The sequence below is a fragment of the Nerophis lumbriciformis genome, linkage group LG13, assembly GCF_033978685.3.
Source record: "Nerophis lumbriciformis linkage group LG13, RoL_Nlum_v2.1, whole genome shotgun sequence".
Taxonomy (NCBI): Eukaryota; Metazoa; Chordata; class Actinopteri; order Syngnathiformes; family Syngnathidae; genus Nerophis; species Nerophis lumbriciformis.
The window spans coordinates 44,945,473-44,960,578 of NC_084560.2; the positions used below are offsets into that span (position 1 = coordinate 44,945,473).

Here is a 15,106-nt window from a genome sequence, read left to right on the forward strand (position 1 = left end):
TGGTCAAAATTGTTAGAAATGTCACATGTTAAATGTTTCAATATTAACTGTCAGTTTACTGTACTGTGCCAAATGTACTACTTTATGAGTACCGTCATTTTCGGAGTATAAGCCGCACCGGAGTATAAGTCGCACCCGCCGAAAATGCATAATAAAGAAGGAAAAAAAACATATATAAATTGCACTGGAGCAGGGCCAAACTATGAAAAAACTGATACTTATAGTCCGAAAAATATGGTACGTGTTTTCTATTGTTTCATTGAAAATAGAACAGCAAAGTCCATTTGGCTGTCATCTGTTTTAATTATGAGACACAATTGTGTCAAAGTCATGATTTTTTTTTTTCATGCTTGAAATAAGAAATGATGACTTTAAAAAAGTAGTTTTATACTTGTGAGTGTTGATGACACAGCTTTGCAACACTTGATATTCTAGTTTCAAACACGTTTTACTCAATATAGGTCATCAAATCTCAGCAGCAAGCTGTAATATCTTACTGAGATCATTTAGGACACTTAAAACAAGTAAAACACTCTAACATAAAATCTGCTTAGTGAGAAGAATGATCTTATCAGACAGAAAACAAGCAAATATCACCCTTATTTGACATATTTCATCTTACTTAGATTTCACTTTTTGCAGTGTAATAATTCTAATAAAATGACTTATTATACAAAACACATCTTAATTATTGCTAGAACACAATTAATGTCAAAAAAGTAAAAAAAAAAATTCAAAAAATCCAAGGTTTAAGTTTGAGGGTCAGAAACATACTGATAATGTCAACACAATTGTAACCTAACAACTTCATGGGAATTTAGTGGAAAAATCCTCCTAAATATGAACTCCTTTTATTACATTCCAAATCCCAGGCGATGAACTCCACGGGAACAAAAAAAATGCCAAAAAACATGTGACACATTCCACCAAAAATGGTGGACAGGCTGCTCAATATTGTTTTTGTTGGCTACAGAATGGCCAAATTCACAATTAAAAATAGGCCCCAATTTTTTTTCAACAAAAAAAAAAAAAAAAAGGTAAACAACAAATTATATTTAAAAAAAAAAAAAAAAAAAAGTTGGTCAATCTTCCTTCCTTTGAGTACTCGGACTCGGCAGTAATGAACTCCATGGGAGGTGGAAAAACAAAAAGTCCTAATCCTGTGCAACGTACTCCACCAAAAATAAATACATTATTATTATTAAATATTATCAATAGTGCTATTTCTATTGGTATTTGTATTGCTCCGTTTGTAGTGTAATAATGCTCATTATCATTTCTGTATTATTATTTATTCCACTAACTGCTTCTTTCCTATCACTTTTACTATCATATTTCGTATTACTATCACATATCGTATTTGCTCATTTTTGTTATATTGTTGTTGTTATTGTATTTGCTGTTGTTGTTGTTGTCTCTCTGTCTAATCTCCCTCTTGCCCCCACAATTTCCTCCTCTGTCTTCCTTTTTCCCCCTCTCTCTATCCCCTCCTGCTCCGGCCTGGCTGCACCAAATAATAATATAAATGTATTTAATAAAGTTAAATACAAAATAAGGCAACAATGGAAGGACAAAAAAAAATCAATAAAAAAATAAAAATGCAGCAAAAATGTCATGTTTTGCATTAAAAAGTACATACAAGCTTGTACTATTTTCTTTATTTTCCCACTAATGTACTTTTGGTACAAAATCCCTTCAACATAATATTATTACATTATTAATTTTATTTTTTTTATTTTTTATTTTTTTCTCATTTATTTATTTATCTACATCAACAATATGATTTGCCTGAGAAGCTGGACAGGACAAAAAAAATAAATAAAAGAATAAAAATGCAGCAAAAATGTCATGTTTTGCATTAAAAAGTACATACAAGCTTGTACTATTTTCTTTATTTCCCCACTAATGTACTTTTGGTACAAAATCCCTTCAACATAATATTATTTCATTATTTCTTTTCTTTCATTTATTTATTTATCTACATCAACAATATGATTTGCCTGAGAAGCTGGACAGGACAAAAAAAATAAATAAAAAAATAAAAATGCAGCAAAAATGTCATGTTTTGCATTAAAAAGTACATACAAGCTTGTACTATTTTCTTTATTTCCCCACTAATGTACTTTTGGTACAAAATCCCTTCAACATAATATTATTTCATTATTAATTTTTTTTTCCATTTATTTATTTATCTACATCAACAATATGATTTGCCTGAGAAGCTGGACAGGACAAAAAGAATAAATAAATAAATAAAAAGGCAGCAAAAATGTCATGTTTTGCATTAAAAAGTACATACAAGCTTGTATTATTTTCTTTATTTCCCCACTAATGTACTTTTGGTGCAAAATCCCTTCAACATAATATTATTTCATTATAATTTTTTTTTCCATTTATTTATTTATCTACATCAACAATATGATTTGCCTGAGAAGCTGGACAGGACAAAAATAAATAAATAAATAAATAAAAAGGCAGCAAAAATGTCATGTTTTGCATTAAAAAGTACATACAAGCTTGTACTATTTTATTTCCCCACTAATGTACTTTTGGTACAAAATCCCTTCAACATAATATTATTTAATTTTTTTTTTTTTTCATTTATTTATTTATCTACATCAACAATATGATTTGCCTGAGAAGCTGGACAGGACAAAAAAAATAAATAAAAAAATAAAAATGCAGCAAATATGTCATGTTTTGCATTAAAAAGTACATACAAGCTTGTACTATTTTCTTTATTTCCTCACTAATGTACTTTTGGTACAAAATCCCTTCAACATAATATTATTACATTATTAATTTTATTTTTTTTATTTTTTATTTTTTTCTCATTTATTTATTTATCTACATCAACAATATGATTTGCCTGAGAAGCTGGACAGGACAAAACAAATAAATAAATAAATAAAAATGCAGCAAAAATGTCATGTTTTGCATTAAAAAGTACATACAAGCTTGTACTATTTTCTTTATTTTCCCACTAATGTACTTTTGGTACAAAATCCCTTCAACATAATATTATTTCATTATTAATTTTTCTTCTTTTTTTTTCATTTATTTATTTATCTACATCAACAATATTATTTGCCTGAGAAGCTGGACAGGACAAAATAAAAAAAATAAAAAAATAAAAAGGCAGCAAAAATGTCATGTTTTGCATTAAAAAGTACATACAAGCTTGTACTATTTTCTTTATTTTCCCACTAATGTAATTTTGGTACAAAATCCCTTCAACATAATATTATTTCATTATTTTTATTTTTTTCATTTATCTACATCAACAATATGATTTGCCTGAGAAGCTGGACAGGACAAAAAAATAAAAAAATAAAATAAAAATGCAGCAAAAATGTCATGTTTTGCATTAAAAAGTACATACAAGCTTGTACTATTTTCTTTATTTTCCCACTAATGTACTTTTGGTACAAAATCCCTTCAACATAATATTATTTCATTATTTTTTTTTTTTTCCATTTATTTATTTATCTACATCAACAATATGATTTGCCTGAGAAGTTGGACAGGACAAAAAATAAAAAATAAATTAAAAAAAAGGCAGCAAAAATGTCATGTTTTGCATTAAAAAGTACATACAAGCTTGTACTATTTTATTTTCCCACTAATGTACTTTTGGTACAAAATCCCTTCAACATAATATTATTTCATTATTTTTATTTTTTTCATTTATCTACATCAACAATATGATTTGCCTGAGAAGCTGGACAGGACACAAAAAATAAATAAAAAAATAAAAATGCAGAAAAAATGTCATGTTTTGCATTAAAAAGTACATACAAGCTTGTACTATTTTCTTTATTTTCCCACTAATGTACTTTTGGTACAAAATCCCTTCAACATAATATTATTTCATTATTTATTTTTTTTTCCATTTATTTATTTATCTACATCAACAATATGATTTGCCTGAGAAGTTGGACAGGACAAAAAATAAAAAATAAATTAAAAAAAAGGCAGCAAAAATGTCATGTTTTGCATTAAAAAGTACATACAAGCTTGTACTATTTTATTTTCCCACTAATGTACTTTTGGTACAAAATCCCTTCAACATAATATTATTTCATTATTTTTATTTTTTTCATTTATCTACATCAACAATATGATTTGCCTGAGAAGCTGGACAGGACACAAAAAATAAATCTAATCTCCCTCTTGCCCCCACAATTTCCTCCTCTGTCTTCCTTTTTCCCCCTCTCTCTATCCCCTCCTGCTCCGGCCTGGCTGCACCAAATAATAATATAAATGTATTTAATAAAGTTAAATACAAAATAAGGCAACAATGGAAGGACAAAAAAAAATCAATAAAAAAATAAAAATGCAGCAAAAATGTCATGTTTTGCATTAAAAAGTACATACAAGCTTGTACTATTTTCTTTATTTTCCCACTAATGTACTTTTGGTACAAAATCCCTTCAACATAATATTATTACATTATTAATTTTATTTTTTTTATTTTTTATTTTTTTCTCATTTATTTATTTATCTACATCAACAATATGATTTGCCTGAGAAGCTGGACAGGACAAAAAAAATAAATAAAAGAATAAAAATGCAGCAAAAATGTCATGTTTTGCATTAAAAAGTACATACAAGCTTGTACTATTTTCTTTATTTCCCCACTAATGTACTTTTGGTACAAAATCCCTTCAACATAATATTATTTCATTATTTCTTTTCTTTCATTTATTTATTTATCTACATCAACAATATGATTTGCCTGAGAAGCTGGACAGGACAAAAAAAATAAATAAAAAAATAAAAATGCAGCAAAAATGTCATGTTTTGCATTAAAAAGTACATACAAGCTTGTACTATTTTCTTTATTTCCCCACTAATGTACTTTTGGTACAAAATCCCTTCAACATAATATTATTTCATTATTAATTTTTTTTTCCATTTATTTATTTATCTACATCAACAATATGATTTGCCTGAGAAGCTGGACAGGACAAAAAGAATAAATAAATAAATAAAAAGGCAGCAAAAATGTCATGTTTTGCATTAAAAAGTACATACAAGCTTGTATTATTTTCTTTATTTCCCCACTAATGTACTTTTGGTGCAAAATCCCTTCAACATAATATTATTTCATTATAATTTTTTTTTCCATTTATTTATTTATCTACATCAACAATATGATTTGCCTGAGAAGCTGGACAGGACAAAAATAAATAAATAAATAAATAAAAAGGCAGCAAAAATGTCATGTTTTGCATTAAAAAGTACATACAAGCTTGTACTATTTTATTTCCCCACTAATGTACTTTTGGTACAAAATCCCTTCAACATAATATTATTTAATTTTTTTTTTTTTTCATTTATTTATTTATCTACATCAACAATATGATTTGCCTGAGAAGCTGGACAGGACAAAAAAAATAAATAAAAAAATAAAAATGCAGCAAATATGTCATGTTTTGCATTAAAAAGTACATACAAGCTTGTACTATTTTCTTTATTTCCTCACTAATGTACTTTTGGTACAAAATCCCTTCAACATAATATTATTACATTATTAATTTTATTTTTTTTATTTTTTATTTTTTTCTCATTTATTTATTTATCTACATCAACAATATGATTTGCCTGAGAAGCTGGACAGGACAAAACAAATAAATAAATAAATAAAAATGCAGCAAAAATGTCATGTTTTGCATTAAAAAGTACATACAAGCTTGTACTATTTTCTTTATTTTCCCACTAATGTACTTTTGGTACAAAATCCCTTCAACATAATATTATTTCATTATTAATTTTTCTTCTTTTTTTTTCATTTATTTATTTATCTACATCAACAATATTATTTGCCTGAGAAGCTGGACAGGACAAAATAAAAAAAATAAAAAAATAAAAAGGCAGCAAAAATGTCATGTTTTGCATTAAAAAGTACATACAAGCTTGTACTATTTTCTTTATTTTCCCACTAATGTAATTTTGGTACAAAATCCCTTCAACATAATATTATTTCATTATTTTTATTTTTTTCATTTATCTACATCAACAATATGATTTGCCTGAGAAGCTGGACAGGACAAAAAAATAAAAAAATAAAATAAAAATGCAGCAAAAATGTCATGTTTTGCATTAAAAAGTACATACAAGCTTGTACTATTTTCTTTATTTTCCCACTAATGTACTTTTGGTACAAAATCCCTTCAACATAATATTATTTCATTATTTTTTTTTTTTTCCATTTATTTATTTATCTACATCAACAATATGATTTGCCTGAGAAGTTGGACAGGACAAAAAATAAAAAATAAATTAAAAAAAAGGCAGCAAAAATGTCATGTTTTGCATTAAAAAGTACATACAAGCTTGTACTATTTTATTTTCCCACTAATGTACTTTTGGTACAAAATCCCTTCAACATAATATTATTTCATTATTTTTATTTTTTTCATTTATCTACATCAACAATATGATTTGCCTGAGAAGCTGGACAGGACACAAAAAATAAATAAAAAAATAAAAATGCAGAAAAAATGTCATGTTTTGCATTAAAAAGTACATACAAGCTTGTACTATTTTCTTTATTTTCCCACTAATGTACTTTTGGTACAAAATCCCTTCAACATAATATTATTTCATTATTTTTTTTTTTTTCCATTTATTTATTTATCTACATCAACAATATGATTTGCCTGAGAAGTTGGACAGGACAAAAAATAAAAAATAAATTAAAAAAAAGGCAGCAAAAATGTCATGTTTTGCATTAAAAAGTACATACAAGCTTGTACTATTTTATTTTCCCACTAATGTACTTTTGGTACAAAATCCCTTCAACATAATATTATTTCATTATTTTTATTTTTTTCATTTATCTACATCAACAATATGATTTGCCTGAGAAGCTGGACAGGACACAAAAAATAAATAAAAAAATAAAAATGCAGAAAAAATGTCATGTTTTGCATTAAAAAGTACATACAAGCTTGTACTATTTTCTTTATTTTCCCACTAATGTACTTTTGGTACAAAATCCCTTCAACATAATATTATTTCATTATTAATTTTTTTTTTCATTTATTTATTTATTTACATCAACAATATGATTTGCCTGAGAAGCTGGACAGGACAAAAAAAATAAATAAAAAAAGAAAAATGCAGCAAAAATGTCATGTTTTGCATTAAAAAGTACATACAAGCTTGTACTATTTTCTTTATTTTTCCACTAATGTACTTTTGGTACAAAATCCCTTCAACATAATATTATTTCATTATTTTTATTTTTTTCATTTATCTACATCAACAATATGATTTGCCTGAGAAGCTGGACAGGACAAAAATAAATAAATAAATAAATAAAAAGGCAGCAAAAATGTCATGTTTTGCATTAAAAAGTACATACAAGCTTGTACTATTTTCTTTATTTCCCCACTAATGTACTTTTGGTACAAAATCCGTTCAACATAATATTATTTCATTATTAATTTTTCTTCTTTTTTTTTTCATTTATTTATTTATCTACATCAACAATATGATTTGCCTGAGAAGCTGGACAGGACAAAAATAAAAAAATAAAAAAATAAAAAGGCAGCAAAAATGTCATGTTTTGCATTAAAAAGTACATACAAGCTTGTACTATTTTCTTTATTTTCCCACTAATGTAATTTTGGTACAAAATCCCTTCAACATAATATTATTTCATTATTAATTTTTCATATATATTTTTTTCAGTTATTTATTTGTCTACATTAACAATATGATTTCATTATTAATTTTAATTTTTTTTTTCCCATTTATTTATTTATTTATTTCAGGCAATGACATAAAAAATAATAACAAAAAAAGTACAAAGTTGACAACACATAATATAAATTAATATAGTGCAAAAGGTAATGTATTGCATGTAATGTATGTATGTAATGCATTATTATTAACTAGATGAAAATTGTGTCAAGTTTAGCGAGTTTTTTTGTTTAGTCTTTTTTGGCGTATTTAGTGAGAATCAACACAAAGTGGAATTATTATTTCCTGTCCGTCCCGCTTCCTCCACCAGAGATGACAAAGAAGCTATGTGCAAGTCCTTATGTTTTGCAACCACGGCACACACACAAAAAAAAATGCAACCATTTATTGGATAACATGCTAAAAAAAAAAACTATGTGAAAGCAGCTATAGAGAGAAAAGGAAGTCTTTTTCTGTGCCTGCGGGTGCACTCCCCCAGCCCGTATGTGATGAACTCCATGGGTGGAAGAAACATGGCAAAAACCTGTGCAACACATTCTGCAAACACGGTGGACAAGCTGTGATGGAAAGCAAGCGAAACATGCCATATTTTGCAAAAAAGCCCCACTGCTACACTGCAAAAAGTGAAATCTAAGTAAGATGAAATATGTCAAATAAGGGTGATATTTGCTTATTTTCTGTCTGATAAGATCATTCTTCACACTAAGCAGATTTTATGTTAGAGTGTTTTACTTGTTTTAAGTATCCTAAATGATCTCAGTAAGATATTACAGCTTGTTGCTGAGATTTGATGACCTATATTGAGTAAAACATGCTTGAAACTAGAATATCAAGTGTTGCAAAGCTGTGTCATCAACACTCACAAGTATAAAACTGCTTTTTTAAAGTCATCATTTCTTATTTCAAGCATGAAAAAAAAAAACATGATTTTGACACAATTGTGTCTCATAATTAAAACAGATGACAGCCAAATGGATTTTGCTGTTTTATTTTCAATGAAACAATAGAAAATAGGTACTCATATAGTAGTACAGTTGGCACAGTACAGTAAACTGACGGTTAATATTTAAATATTTAACATTTCTAACAATTTTGAACAGAAATAGTTCATGCACATTCAGATAAATTCTTCAAAATTACAATAAAACATTTTTTGTCCGGGGGGCCGGGCTGTATATATATATATATATATGTATGTAAGAGCGCGCACTTGGCGCAATGATGTCATGTTATCCATGGAAAAATGCATTTTTAGACAATATGATTTGCATGAGCGTTGCCTTTTTGCCTTTCCATTAAGAACAATAAATTAGTTTTTAGTATAAGTTTGCTGGTTTCAAGAAATGTAATATCATTATGTCAAGATAATGGCACTAGCATTTACTTCATTTAAGAATATTTTTCAACATATTAAGCAAAAAGGTCTCTTTTTTTCTACCAAGAAAAGTGCACTTGTTATTAGTGAGAATATACTTATTTTAAGCTATTTTTGGGTTCATTGAGGTTAGCTAATTTTACTTGTTTTGGAAAGTCTTGACAAGCCAAATTTTCTTGTTCTATTGGCAGATAATTTTGCTTAGTTCTAATAAAATAACCCTAATTTTTGTAATTTTTTTCTTGTTTTTTGAACACTGACTTTTTGCAGTGTACAGGTGCCGTAATTCAACTACACTGCAAAAAGTTCCTTTTTTAAAGTAATCATTTCTTATTTCAAGCATGAAAAAATAAATGATGATGCCGAGCGCATATCATTATGTCAAGATAATGGCACTAGAATTTACTTCATTTAAGAAAATTTTATTGAGCAAAAAGGTCAAAAAAAAAATTCTACCAAGAAAAGTGCACTTGTTTTAAGTGAGAATATACTTATTTTAAGCTATTTTTGGGTTCATTGAGGTTAGCTAATTTTACTTGCCGAATTTTCTTTTTTTTTTTTGCTTAGTTCAAATAAAATACCCCTCATTTTTGTCATTTTTTCGTCCTTGTTTTTGAACACTGACTTTTTGCGGTGCACAGTCGCCGTAATTCAACTAATCATTCTGGTTTGTGCTGAGGCTTACTTTTAAAATCCCATAAATAATAACGTCGGCTTTTCTACTTGAATTACCTTTTGTTCAAAACGCTACAATATAATTTGTTCGGCGCCATAAAAACCACAAAAGAAGATGTGTGTGTGTGTGTGTGTGTGTGTGTGTGTATTCACTTAATGAAAGCCATAAATAGTTGTCGCCGTTTTGTCCGCCGACCTCGGCAACAATTGGGTGAAAACAAACAAACACGGCGCTTGTGAAACAGTGAAGAAAAAGAAAAAAAAAAAGTGGAGCGAGAGGGAAAAATGTGGCCAAATGCCAAACAGACGGCTTACTGTTGGGACTTTGGTTTGCTTTTTTTGTTTTTTGGTGTGTGCGCGTCTGGTCCTGTCCTGGCAGAGCAAAGCCGGGGTCGACCTGCAGACACAATACATCATAAAGTAGCAGGAAAGAGATGGGAAGACGATCAGACGAGGTGGGGTGTAAAAAGGGAGGTACGGCGCCTTTTCATTACCATGGTCACCAATGGCACCACCAAGCATTCGCGACACCCCCCCAATTATCCTCCCAACCCGCCGTCAGGGCAAGACAAAAGCCTCGGACCGGCTCTGCTACGGCCGCCGTTCCGGGGCCGACACATTGAAGCGCGGTAGTAGGACCCCCCTCCGCCCTCCCCGAGTACTGTAAGAGGAATAAAGTGGCTTCACCTTAAATGAGAGATCAGGCAGCTTTTATTATATTTGTCCACACTTAGACCCGCGGGCTTGCCGAGCGAGGAGCGCGGTGACTTTTGCTAGAGGGACCGACACAAAGAAGCTAAATGGCGAGTTCACGCGGTTCCGTGTTTGTGAGCTGTCCCCCGAGCAAGGGAGGAAGGGGTTGGGGGGGACCCACTGGGGGCTATTGATGAATGGATCCCCTGCAAATCAGAATTGTGTTTGTTTACCCTTTCCGGCACCATCAAGATGCTTTCATGCTGACCCCGTGGGTACGATATAACCGCACGAGGGTCCGCACGCCCACCAGAACCCGGGCGCCGCAATTCTCGAATGATAGATTCTGTCCACAAAGTCCACTTTCATACCTTCTTTTTTTTCAAAATCTTGGATTGAAACAACACTGTCCTCTTGGCGTAAGTCCTGGTTTGGGAAGGGGAGACCGCCCGCCCGCCCCCCCCCCCGCCCGGCCCCGCTGACTTCCTCCTTATTTCTGAGGCATGGCGGCGGAGAGCGTGACGATGTTCTGCGCTTGCTTCAGCGAGGGCATGTCAATCATGCTTCCATGGAACGTGAACGCACCCTGGGACACAATCAAAAAGAAGGACATCACCACAAGGACACACACACACACACACACACACACACACACACACACACACACACACACACACACACACACACACACACACACACACACACACACACGCTTGTATTTTGTACCTTCTTGAGACCTGCGAAAAATGCCTACCTCTAGTGTTGTAATAAAAGTCGTCATTTTACTCAACGCAAGTCAAAGAAAAACTGAACCTTTGTGCAATATTATGATAAAATTTGGAATTTTGCTCGCAATTTTACAAGAAAAGCCTAAAAATTTGGCAATTTTTACGAAGAGTCGTCATTTTTACTCGACAAAAGTCACTGTTTTACAAGAACAACAACAAAAATTGGCTATATTGTGATAAAAGTCTGAATTTTATACGACAAATGTCACCATTTTGCATTCAAAAGTAATAATTTCACATAACAAGGTAATCATTTTACGGGAAAATATTGCAATATTACAGAAACAGAAAGAATATGAGAAATTGTTCCCAATTTTATAAGAAAACAGTCGACACATTGTGAGAAAAATACTGCTTTTAATTAATTTTTTTTTGTAATTAGTTTTTAATCTTCATTATTTACTTCAAGTTATTACAGTATTTCCGTAAATACATATTTATTTATTTATTTAATAAATTTTGGCCAGATGGAGGCACACTTGTTATTTCATATGTTGGCCAGAGGGGGAGCACTTTTAAAACCGACTCAGTCAATTTGAAAAATCCCTAATTTTTTGGGACCACCCTCATTTTGATAGATGTCACCAGCAGGGGTGCTAATGAGACATTCTCTATTAGATGCAATGTTATTGGGACCATGATTTATGTCATCACTTGTTCACACCTCCTCATATGGAAGATACTTTTCCTTGTTGATGTCTCAAGAAGGGTAGAAATACAAGAACACACACACACTTTCTTGTATTTCGTACCTTCTTGAGACCTCCGAAAAATGCCTACCTCTAGTATCATAATAAAAGTCGTAATTTTAACAAACCCAAGTCGAAATTTTACTAGAAAAACTGAACATTTGTGCAACATTGTGATAAAATCCGAAACAGTCGCAATTTTACAAGAAAAGCTTGAAAATTTGGCAATTTTATGAAAAGAGGCGTATTTGTACTCGACAAAAGTCACAATTTTATAAGAAAATGTAAACATGTTGGCAATATTATAATAATAATCGGAATTTCACTTGGCAAAATTATGACAAAAGTCATAATTTTACTCAAAAAATGTTACTATTTTACAAGAACAACAAAAAAATTGGCAATATTGTAATAAAAGTCAGAATTTTATATGACAAATGTCACCATTTTGCATTAAAAAGTAATAATTTTACATGAAAAAGTAATAATTTTACATAAAAATGTAATAGTTTTACGAGAAAATATTGCAGTATTACAGAAACAGAAGGAATATGAGAAATTGTTCCCAATTTTATAAGAAAATAGAAGAAACATTGTGAGAAAAAGACTGCTTTTAGTTCATTTTTTTTTTTTGTAATTAGTTTTTAATCGTCATTATTTACTTCAAGTTATTACAGTATGTCTCTACATACATACATATTTATTTATTTATTTAATTAATTTTGGCCAAAGGGGGCGCATTTCAAATTCTTACACACACTTGTTATTTCATATGTTGGCCAGAGGGGGAGCACTTTTAAAACCGACACAGTCAATTTGAAAAAGCCCTCCTTTTTGGGACCACCCTCATTTTGACCAGCAGGGGTGCAAATGAGACATTGTCTATTAGATGCAATGTTGTTGGGACCATGAACAGGGACAAGCGGTAGAAAATGGATGGGTGGATGTATTTATGTCATCACTTGTTCACACCTCCTCATATGGAAGGTACTTTTCCTGGTTGAGGTCTCAAGAAGGGTAGAAATACAAGAACACACACACACGCACAAACACACACTTTTGTATTTTGTACCTTCTTGAGACCTCCGAAAAATGCCTACCTCTAGTATTATAATAAAAGTCGTAATTTTACTCAACGCAAGTCAAAATTTTACAAGAAAAACTGAACATTTGTGCAATATTATGATAAAATACGGAATTTTGCTCAATAACTGTCGCAATTTTACAAGAAAAGCTTGAAAATTTGGCAATTTTATGAAAAGAGGCGTAATTGCACTCGACAAAAGTCACAATTTTATAAGAAAAACTTAAACATTTCGGCAATATTCTAATAATCGGAATATTACTTGGCAAAATTATGACAAAAGTCATAATTTTACTCAAAAAATGACACTATTTTACAAGAACAACAAAAAAATTGGCAATATTGTGATAAAAGTCAGAATTTTGTATGACAAATGTCACCATTTTGCATTAAAAAGTAATAATTTTATATAAAAAAGTCATAATTTTACATAAAAAGTAATAATTTTACATAAAAATTTAATAATTTTACATACAAATTTTAATAATTTTACATACACATTTTAATAATTTTACATAAAAATTTGATAATTTTACGAGAAAATATTGCAGTATTACAGAAACAGAAAGAATATGAGAAATTGTTCCTAATTTTATAAGAAAACAGTCGATACATTGTGAGAAAAAGACTGCTTTTAGTTTTTTTTTTTTTGGTAATTAGTTTTTAATCTTCATTATTTACTTCAAGTTATTACAGTATGTCTCTACATACATATTTATTTTTTTATTTTTTTAAATTAATTTTGGCCAGAGGGGGTGCATTTCAATTTCTTACACACACTTGTTATTTCATATGTTGACCAGAGGGGGAGCACTTTTAAAACCGACTCAGTCAATTTGAAAAATTCCTAATTTTTTGGGACCACCCTCATTGTGATAGATGAAAAACTGAACATTTGTGCAACATTGTGATAAAATCCAGAATTGTGCTCAATAACAGTCGCAATTTTACAAGAAAAGCTTGAAAACTTGGCAATTTTATGAAAAGAGGCGTATTTGCACTCGACAAAAGTCACAATTTTATAAGAAAACTTAAACATTTCGGCAATATTCTAATAATCGGAATACTACTTGGCATAATTATGACAAAAGTCATAATTTTACTCAAAAAATGTCACGATTTTACAAGAACAACAAAAAATTGGCAATATTGTGATAAAAGTCAGAATTTTATATGACAAATGTCACCATTTTGCATTAAAAAGTAATAATTTTACATAAAAAAGTAACAATTTTACATAAAAATGTAATAGTTTTATGAGAAAATATTGCAACATTGTGATAAAATCCGAAATTTTGCTCAATAACAGTCGCAATTTTACAAGAAAAGCTTGAAAATTTGGCAATTTTATGAAAAGAGGTGTATTTGTACTCGACAAAAGTCACAATTTTATAAGAAAATGTAAACATGTCGGCAATATTATAATAATAATCAGAATTTCACTTGGCAAAATTATGACAAAAGTCATAATTTTACTCAAAAAATGTCACTATTTTACAAGAACAACAAAAAATTGGCAATATTGTGATAAAAGTCAGAATTTTATATGACAAATGTCACCATTTTGCATTAAAAAGTAATAATCTTATATAAAAAAGTAATAATTTTACATAAAAATTTAATAATTTTACATACAAATTTTAATAATTTTACCTAAAAATGTGATGATTTTACGAAAAAATATTGCAGTATTACAGAAACAGAAAGAATATGAGAAAGTGTTCCTAATTTTATAAGAAAACAGTCGATACATTGTGAGAAAAAGACTGCTTTTAGTTATTTTTTTTGGTAATTAGTTTTTAATCTTCATTATTTACTTCAAGTTATTACAGTATGTCTCTACATACATATTTATTTATTTAAATTAATTTTGGCCAGAGGGGGCGCATTTCAATTTCTTACACACACTTGTTATTTCATATATTGACCAGAGGGGGAGCACTTTTAAAACCGACTCAGTCAATTTGAAAAATTCCTAATTTTTTGGGACCACCCTCATTTTGATAGATGAAAAACTGAACATTTGTGCAACATTGTGATAAAATCCGGAATTTTGCTCAATAACAGTCGCAATTTTACAAGAAAAGCT

The 15,106-nt window shown here is 29.8% G+C and overlaps 1 protein-coding gene across 1 annotated transcript in view; it reads right to left on the reverse strand.

Annotated features, from left to right (window-relative positions):
* Positions 1 to 10,456: 10,456 nt before the first annotated feature.
* Positions 10,457 to 15,106, reverse strand: part of clybl (citrate lyase beta like) — a 239,426-nt gene continuing 234,776 nt past the window's right edge. The window contains exon 8 of the mRNA XM_061970736.1: positions 10,457 to 11,042. Within this exon, the coding sequence (XP_061826720.1) occupies positions 10,947 to 11,042 (96 nt within the window). The 3' untranslated portion in view covers positions 10,457 to 10,946. The remainder of the gene's footprint in view (positions 11,043 to 15,106) is intronic.